This window comes from Elephantulus edwardii, unplaced genomic scaffold (genome assembly GCF_000299155.1).
Source record: "Elephantulus edwardii isolate Elephantulus edwardi_28Jun2011 unplaced genomic scaffold, EleEdw1.0 scaffold00205, whole genome shotgun sequence".
In the NCBI taxonomy this organism is placed as follows: domain Eukaryota; kingdom Metazoa; phylum Chordata; class Mammalia; order Macroscelidea; family Macroscelididae; genus Elephantulus; species Elephantulus edwardii.
Window position 1 is genome coordinate 5492605 of NW_006399955.1, and position 9877 is coordinate 5502481.

Below are 9877 nucleotides of genomic sequence, written 5' to 3' on the forward strand. Positions count from 1 at the left end.
TTAAAAAGGCTGTCGTTCCCCCACTTCACTGATTTCATCTCCTTGTCAAAGATCAGTTGACCATAGATAGATGGGTTGATCTCTGGATTCTCAGGCTGTGATCTTTCAATTGCAGATTGCCAGGATTTCTTCTGAGGTGTCTCTGAGTGGAATAGCACCCCTAATTTTTACCTTAATAGCCAAACTCTGGTGGTATAGTCTGAAGAGAGTTGCACTGCTAAACCCAAAAGTCATACTTCTCTCAGAGATTCCTGGAAGATAGCCAGACAGTCTCCTCCCATGCTATTTCTAGTCTCTGAACCCCAGTGAAGGGTCAGCTAGGAGCCAGTTCCAATTCAAAGGCAGAGTTTGAGTTCCTACCATTTGTAACACCCCTCAACACATGGAAATAAAGGACCCCAAAGAAATAAAGTCCTTCCTTGAATCTAATGAGTGCTTCTGTGAAGCAGTCTGTAGAGAGTTGTACTGCTAACTTAAAGGCTATGCTTTTCAGCTGATGGGTTCTGACTCAATGTTGTTGTTGTTATGTGCCATTGAGTTGCCTGCGATGCATAGCGACCCTATGTACAACAGCCCTAAACCCTGCTCTATCCCATGCCAATTGCACTGCCTCCAACACACCCATTCTTATTACCCCAGTCACTGAATCAATCCACCTCATAGAGGGTCTTCCACTCCTGTGCTGTCCATCCTCCCAAGCATGATGTTCCTCTGCAAGGACCGGTCCCTCCTTATAACATGTCCAAAGTATGTCAGATGAAGCCTCCTTGCCTCCCAGGAGCAGCCTGGTTTAACCCTCTCAAGGATGAATCTGTTTGTTTTCTTAGCAGTCCATGGTACACTTAATGCTCTTCTCCAGCATCACAGCTCAAAGGCGTCAATTCTCCTTCTATGCTCCCTAGTCATTTTCCAACTGTCTGATGCATAACAAGTGATTGCAAAGACCATGGCCTGTATCATATGCACCTTAGTCTCCAGTGTGACACCATTGCTCTCCAGTACTTTGGAGAGGTCCCTAACAGCAGACTTTCCCATCAAAGAGACACAGCGGGTGGAAGAGAGAAACAGGCCTAATAAGAAGTTCCTGCGTGGTTCAGGAAGTTAACATTCCTAGCTGCTAACTTAAAGATTGGAAATTTGAGATTAATGAGTATTTGAGAACAAAGACTTGGGAACCTCCTTCCAAATTCTATTGCTCATAATTGCATCCTGATGTGCACATTGCTGTTGTTTAGCATTGAGTCGGGACCTCCAGTAAATCCCTCCCCCTTGGAGTAGTTGGTGGTTTTGAACCATGTGCCTTCGGGATTCCAGTGCAGCTTCTTATCAGCAGGCCACCAAAGGGGTCACCATGAGTTGAAGTCAAATAATAAGAGGCAAACGGTTTTAATGAGAGAAGAGATTACTTAATAATTGCTCGTTCCTCACCTATATTGTTGTGCACCATCAAGCGGGAGAGGGAACCGACCCATAGCTGACCTTCCAGTGCGTTTTCAGAGATTGTTAATCAGAAGGGAGGAGATTTTCCATCCCTGTCCTGAGGAGCAGCTGGTGGATTTGAACCTCATGGGTTTGGGACTGCAGTACAGTTTCTGACCATTAGGCCACAAGAGCTCTTTCAGCTAAATAAATACATTTATAAAATATGGGTGTCCTCTCTAAAGAAAAATGGGATTAATCAATGGATTGCACAATTTGATGGGCGGAGGGTGAGGGAAATGGAAAGAATTTGTTCGAATTTGTATTAGAATTTTGTAAAAACAAAAGATTAAAAGGACAAATGTTTTAATATTATAAATACAAAAATCAATATTTAAAACTAAAAAAAGAAAAATGGAATGGTTCACATGCTTTGCTTCTTTTAAAAAATTACTTTGTTTTTACTTTTTTGGGTTGTGGTTTCTTGTGTGGGGTTTTGTTGTTGTTGTTGGAGGTTTTTGTGTGTGTGTGTGTGTGAGTTTATCCTTTCAACATTCTTTAGGGAGCTCTGGTGGCTTAGTGGTAAGAAGCTGTGCTGTGATAACAAAGTCATGAGTTTCAAATCCACCAGTTGCTCCATGGCAAAAAAAGATCGGAAATCTCCACCTGTTCAATTAACTGCCTCTAAAACCCACTGGAGAGTCAGCTATGGGTCAGTTCCAACTCACTGGCACACAATAATAACAATATACTTTATACAAACTCAAATTAATAGTGACCACAAGGAAATACAGGTGTCACAAACTCTAAAAACTGCTATTGCAATGTCATCTACTGTTTATGACATGAAATTAACTTAATTAGGAATTTTTGGAAATGGAAGAAAATGTGTAATTTGATTAAAATATATACTGCAAAGCAATGAGCAGGGTATTGGCAAAAGTCAGAATATTATCTTGGTTCTTGTTATTTTAAGAGTCTTATTAAAAATTGAGAAAATGGCATTTCCCGTTTCTTGGGTATTACAGGATTTCATCAATAAATGAGGTACATGTCTTGGACACTGGTTTTAATTACTGATTCTTGTATTTAAGCAGATGTATTTGCTGACCTTCTTTTTGCCATATGTAGAAAACCATAATTAATTTGATGGTGATATAAGAGGTTCAGGTGATGCTGGTCAAAAGACCTGCAAGTTAACACCTTCTTGACTGTGTGAGACTAAGGGGAATGAGATTAAAAATGCTGAGCCTAGTTTGTCCTTGGTCATGTGGAATGATAATAATTCTGCACTAATTTAGGTTTGTGGGAACTGGTGATTATCTATGTAAGTCGAGTCCACAATGGGCACACTGGAAACATTCTAGAATTATCAGCAGCTCTTGCAGTCATTATTTAAAAATTAACATATAGCATGAAAGCGATGGATTGCACTGCAATTCATAGGGACCTTATGAACAATAGATCTGAACCTTGTCTTACCCTGTACCATCCTAACCATCTCTGACATGCTCAAGCCCACTTTTGCAGTCAGTGTCAATCTATCTCTGAGTGTCTCCCTCTCTTACATCCTCTACCATTCCTCTCATAATGTGTTTTCCCCTGAACTGGCCCTTCCAGCCATCATGCCCAAAGTATGTGAGATGAAGTTTCACCATTTCTGCCTCTAAAGAGCACTCTGGTTGCACTTCCAAGATAGACTTGTTTTAGAAGTCCCAAATATGATGTGAAGCTATAAAAGCCAAGAAGAGTTTGTCTTATAGTATAGGTTAGCAAATCAATGCAGCTCTCAAGAATTCTATTCACTTTTCCTGTAGTATTTACTGTCTGTCTAGACGTTCATGCCAATCAGTTTCCAAGTTGGTCCCACCTCTTCATTATGGAATGGGAATTCCATAATTCACTGGGAATAAGTCTGTCAACTATTTTATCATTATCATTCATGAAAGAATAATCTATATCATTCTCTTAAACTAGAATATTTCATATATATTCCTATACCTTAGCAGTTATTCCGAGTAGACCATTTATAATATGAAAAACCGAAATCACATGCAAGTAGAATAGTAGAATGCGCAAGTTAAACCACTAGGTGGCAGATTAACACTGCCAAATTTTTTTCGTTTACAGTTCTCACAAGAGTTTTCTGATTCTAACAACATGCTTTTTACTTCCTGTGACCTATAATTTTGTGATGAACACAAGGAGCTTAATTATACTACTTCAGTGGTAAAATTAAAAATTTTTGATATGCTGTTTGGCACAACTAGATGTATTCTAAAAAGCCAGGATGCCCAAAAGAACCTCCTAGTTAGTATGATAATTGTGTTTTCTTAAATCTAACTTTCTGATTAATCCCTGCTGAAATTCACTGATATTTCGGACAATTTTCATCACTGTTACTCATCAAATCTCAGCCGCCTCCAACTCTGCAGCCCATCTGCCCATGTGGGTCACATCATCTTTCACTTGCGATATTGTAATAGTTTTCTAATTATGAAACTTTTAAACCTGACAGGCAATGAATGGGGGTAGGAAGCAGCAAGCAAACAACAACAAAAAACATGTAAAATGTGATTTCTACCCTAGAAAGGGACACCTTTGGAGACACAAAATGTCAGCATATCATAATAATGATAAAGGAAATTTTAAAAAGTAAGTCCAAGAGAAGAACGTACAGCGTATTTTGAGAGTGAAGTGAAATGGGAAAAATACAAATATAAGGAAATAGAAGCTGTATTTTGGTCTGGATAACTTTGTAATAACAAACTAAGTAGAATTAAAACAGGGAGCTTAAAAGTCTAATTTTTCCCCCAGGATGTTTATAAATCATTGAAAGCAGAACAAGTGTTCACTCAAGCTTTAATTAAGCAGAATAAAGTTTATTTCACAGCACCACTGAGACTGAGTTAGCTGCAGATAATAAAGAAAGACAGGACATTCTCCATGAGAGGACATCTGGCCCTAGGGCTCAAGATGGAAGGTGGTGGAAAGGCCTGACGACTGGCCTGTTGGGAAAAGAGGTTGGGTTTGAGGAATACTAGAAAATGAAACTTCTCCAGAGACCATTAAGGCAAATCAAACCCACTGAGTTAAATTTGACCTATAGCGACCCTCCACAGAATATCCAAAGCTGTACATCTTTATCTGTCTCCCGAGGAGTAGCTGATGTATTTGAAGCACCAATATTTCAGTTACTAATCCAACACAGTATGTAAATAAGTGGTTCTAAATTAAAGAAGGAAGAAGAAAAGAGTTCTAAATTAAAGAAGGAATAAGAAAAGACGTATACTTGCATCTCAGCTCCCCAGAGAACTGTTTGACTCCCAAGGATATATCTAAATAATCTATGATTCAGTTTCTTCATTTAGCAATAAAAACATCTATACATTGGTGGCCTAGTTGTAAGGATCTGCACTGCCAACCCCAAGGTATGTGATTTGAATCCACTCGCTGCTCTGTGGGAGGAGGAGGGGCAATCTCCTCCTGTGGGATTTACTGCCTCTGAAAACTTGCTGGAGGGTCACCTATGAGTCAATTCCAACTTCATGGTACACAACAACATCAACATTCACTAGTTAATTTTTTAGTATTAATTATTTTAGGAAAAAATAGTTGGTTTAACCTAAGCACAGAAAATTTTATTTGCTTTTTCTATTCTCTTCAATGCTTTTATCTTGATGACTTAAACAGTGACTGGTACAACAGATAGTCAATGAGTATGTGTAAAATGAATGAATAATTAAATAATAAAGAAATTATAGGTGATATTGAATATAGACGATTGTTGTTATGTGCTGTCGAGTCGTTTGCGACTTATAGCGACCCCTATGTACAACAGCCCTAAACCCTGCTCTATCCTGTGCCAATCTCATTGCCTCTGACACACCCATCCCGATTACCTCAGTCACTGAATCAATCCACCTCATAGAGGGTCTTCCCTCCTGTGCTGTCCCTCCACTCTACCAAGCATGATGTCCCTCTCCAAGGACCTGTCTCTCCTTACAACATGTCCAAAGTATGTCAGGTGAAGCCCCAGAATCTTTGCATCCAAGGAGTAGCCTGGTTTAACCCTCTTCAGGATGAATCTGTTTGTTTTCTTGGCAGTCCAGGATACACTCAATACTCTTGTAAAAACACTGACTAGGATGTAAACATTTTTATCATCATAATAGAATAGTAATAAACTGATCGCATTAAGTACCTGTATCTCTAAATGGAGAAGCCCTGATGATGAAGCAGTTAAAACACTCAGCTCATAATGGAAAGGTTGGCAGTTTGAACTCACCAGCTGCTCCCATGGATAAGAGTGTGGCAATCTGCTTCCATAAAGATTTACAGTCTTAGAAAAGCCACAGAGCAGTTCTATTTCGTCCTCTCAGGTGGAACCTCTCAGTTGGAAGCAACTCAACAGTGGTGGGTTTGTTTTGGAGTGATTTTATTTCTGAATATGCACATTTATTATCTGAATTATCATCTAATGTTCAAATACATAATTGAGATTCTATAATCTAATGTGCATCATGGTTATCTGGTGAATAAAGTGACCCAGAATTGATTTATTGGCTATTTCACTTTCTCATTGCCACTGAGTCAGAATAAACCTCTGTCAACCCTCTATCAGGTTTTAAACATTGTAAATTGCAAGGGAGATTGTCCACCATTCTTCAATTGAGTTACTGGTAGATTCAAACTATCAGAGACATTTTCTGTTTGAAGTGAAACTAACTATGGACTGCACTGCCAGGGCTCTCTGGTTTATGGGCAAGGCCAACTGAATTAGTAAACGGAATAAATAATTCTGAGAAGCAGTGACATTTTCAGTGATACTATATCACCAAGGCTTTTGAAAAATTGATCTCAGAAGGCATAGCACAGCATATCACATTGCCTTGTGAGTAGAATGTGTAAGCACACTGTGTGGCTATGGAGTGATCCTTCATACTCAGATACTGTGCCTTCAGCCAGTACCAGCTTGTATCCCAACCTTTGCCTGGCCTGGTTCCTATCACATCTTTCAACAAGCTCAGCCAAGAATTCATTGGTATTTTCAGAATCATTCATGAACATTTTACTGCATATGAATTTTGGGTGTCAAGTATGACAAGTATCTGGAGGATGCCTGGTATAAAACAGACCCAGGAATCGTTTTAAAGAATTTGAAACTTATCATTCAGAAACAGTACATAATAAACATTAATAATAATAGCCTTGGCTGCTTTCCATTGATGTATTTAGAGTGTTTAGACTGAACCCCTACCCAAGGGAGCTCTGGTGGTCAAGTGGGTAAGGAATTGTGCTGTCAATCCAAAGGCAGACCTCTTGAATCCACCAGCTGCTCCACAGGAGAAAAATGGGCAATATCCTCCCATGCAATTTATAGTCTCTGAAAACCCACTGGAAGGCCAGCTTTGAGGTGGTTCCATCTCAATGGCACATAACTATAATGTTACTCAAGTCCTGCAAATTATGTCCCATTGTTCTCCTTTACCAAGAAGGAAAGTAATATGGAACAATGTTGATCACCATAGTCACGACACCTAGCTCACTCAGGTGACATAGCTCAGAAGGCATCTCCCACATACCACATGTGACACATCTACCACTATATAGAGGGAACTCTGGTAGTCTCATAGGTAGGAGATGTGTTGTCAACCCAACGGCATGAAGGCAGGCAGACTCCAATAGCTGTTCTATGGAAGAAAGATGGACAATCTTTTCCTGTGTTATTTGAAGGCTCTGAAAATACACTGAAGGGTCATAAATCAGTTCTCATGCAATGGAACATAACACCAAAAACCAGTGTATATAACGAGTAAAAGAGTTTAGATCTAGTATGCATAGGATTGCTACAAGTCGTAGTCAACTTGATGGCAGCTAATAACAACCACCACCATTTTTTTATGCTGAGTCTCAAAGAAAACAGTGAAATGCCACCATGGAGATGTTCAGTGAGAAAGGTTTTGGCAGGATTAAGTGCAGGAACCTGGTGCCTATGAGAAAGCCAGGGTACTGTCAAGAAATGAAGAAAAGCAGAAGTCCTCAGGAACTGGAATTTAGCGTCAACAAAATGAACCAGCTGGGGCATCCTAGGAAAATCAAGCAGCCTGGGGACAGGATGTTGTTTTCACAGCGGAGATTCAGGTTGGAATGTGAATAAATGAGGCACTGCCTTCAGCCACAGTCTCACCAAACAACAGCAGCCGGCAATTTGCCGGGTAAGTGACTTAACTGGATGCGTATAGTTTCATCCTCGGCTAGTAAGCATTTGTTGTGTTGCTAAAATTGTAATAAGCATCAGTGCTCTTCAGCCTATTTAAACAGAGCTGAATGAGTATCCTATTTAAACAGTGCTGAATGAGTGATTTAGCTGGGTGTTGTGCCTAATGAACTGGGCAGAATCCTAACTTTAGCAAAGACTTGCTGCTTTTGCCATCACAAATAAAGAAGATGAAATCTGCTTTCTTGGTTTACAACAGGGGTGTGTGTGTGGGTTGTGTGTGGAGTGGGGGGAGGTGAGTAGAACAAGACATCAAAGGAGAGAGAAAATGCCATTGAAAATAGAAAGGCTTGTATGGGTATGAAATACTTTGTTTTCCTGTCTGTATCTCTTTTTTCTCTATCTCTTGGTCTTTCATTCTTTCTCTCTCTTATCTCTCTCTCACTCATACACAAATAAACAAAGGCATACCAGACATGCCTCCCTCCCTTATTTTTTTCCTGCAATGTGCAAATTCCAATTTGTTGTGTACAAGTGAGAACTGATGCACAGCTGAGAGAATGCCCATTTTTCTCTCGTGAAGGAGCTTGTGTATTAGAACCGTATACCTTTGTGTTGGCAGTGTAATTCCTCACCACTAAGCCAACTAAAACCCTGTTGTTGTTGTTGTAGTATTATTTTGTTGTTGTTGTTGTATTATTGTGAGCCCTTGAGTTGGAAGGACCCATAGCTAGCTCTCCAGTGGATTTTCAGAGATTGCCCATCCTTTCCTATTGGAGCCCCAAAAGGATTCCAATTGCATGCCTTTAGAATTGCAGTGCAGCTTCTTACCACTAGGCCACCAGAGCTCTGTAAAATCCCACTGTTGTTTTGCTATGTACCACAGAGTCGGAACAGACTTATAGCTGACCCTCCAGCAAGGTTTTCAGAGGCAATCAAATGGGAGCAGCTGTGAATTCTAATTGCGTGCCTTTAGCATTGCAGAATAGCTTCTCACTACCAGGCCACCAGAGCGCCTAAGTTCAATGAAAATGGACTTTTTAACTGATAAAAATTTATAAGACACTATGATTTAAAATAACAAGTTGATAAGTTTTAGTCCTCTCAAATGGTGAGGTGGTAGGGTAGAGAATAAAGAATGTCACAGAATTTAGCAGTAGATATGCTAGTGGTAAGAATGATTGATGCTGAAGAGATTGGCTTGTTTGTAAACCTTTTAAGGTGAAACATGCTTGATACTTCAAGAGATGAAAATTAGGAAGGCTGCTGCTAAGATGTGAAGAAATTAAAACATTTAAGAGCCTACATTGACATGCATATATGTATGTTTTTCCAAAGTAACTTAGTTGTAGGCGTTTTCCAACTTTTACACTTCCATCACTTTTCTTCATTTTGAGTCTATTTTTTTTCCTGATATAAACACATTAGACACTCTGGTGACGAAATTGTATTAACCAATCTGCCAAATGATAGCATAAAATAGAAGCTCTGCTAATGTAGAACATTTATTTCTTCATCTATGAATTCTCGAGGATCCTTCCAAAAATTAAAAATACCCCATCTAATTCCTTAAAAGTAAAGCTTTTCTTTACTTTTGAGGGGGAAGGAAGTAGGGTTCATATACTTGTTATATTAAGTTTAAAAAGTCATTGCCATTTTTTGTGTGGTTTGAAAGAAAACAAGATTGCCAAAGGTCTTGGCAGATACTTACATCAATGTTGTTCAGGGTATTGAAGTGCATGAGATCATGCAACCTTTTGAATACTTGATTTGGATATTGAAAGTTGAAGGTTGAAAATGGTGATTCTGGGTCATCAAAAATGTCAAAGTCAGCTCTTTCTTTCTCTTCTTCAGTTTCTCTTGGGACACCTGAGATTTAGAAAAGTCACAAATGGTGTTGGTTTGATTCCTATAAAACAGTTCAAAAACTCAGAATAAAATCTGCAGATAGTCCCCAAATAACTCCGGGGTCCCCAGAGAAGCCATGTGAGCCATTCACACACTGGTAGCCCCTTTGCCTGTATCTCCTAGACTCTCCCATTTCTGTGTGTTTCGGTGATTTCTGGCTAATGGTTCTGCTTCAACTTGCCTGCAGGCTTTCTGTATTACCCTGAAGGAAAGCAGGGGAGGCTGCCTAGCCCATTAGAAGCAGCTCAGAAGTTCTAGAAAAGATGGCTCCATCCTAGGCAGCTCTTAATCAAAGACAGAAGGAAGTTGTTGTTGTTGTTGTTATGTGCC

At 39.5% G+C, this 9877-nt stretch overlaps 1 protein-coding gene across 1 annotated transcript in view; it reads right to left on the reverse strand.

Annotated features, from left to right (window-relative positions):
- Positions 1-1070: 1070 nt before the first annotated feature.
- Positions 1071-9877, reverse strand: part of LOC102855284 (cytosolic phospholipase A2-like) — a 167359-nt gene continuing 158552 nt past the window's right edge. The window contains exons 16-17 of the mRNA XM_006897197.1: positions 9347-9508; positions 1071-1195 (exon numbers count right to left, since the gene is read on the reverse strand). Coding sequence (XP_006897259.1) covers positions 1071-1195; positions 9347-9508 — 287 coding nt within the window. The remainder of the gene's footprint in view (positions 1196-9346; positions 9509-9877) is intronic.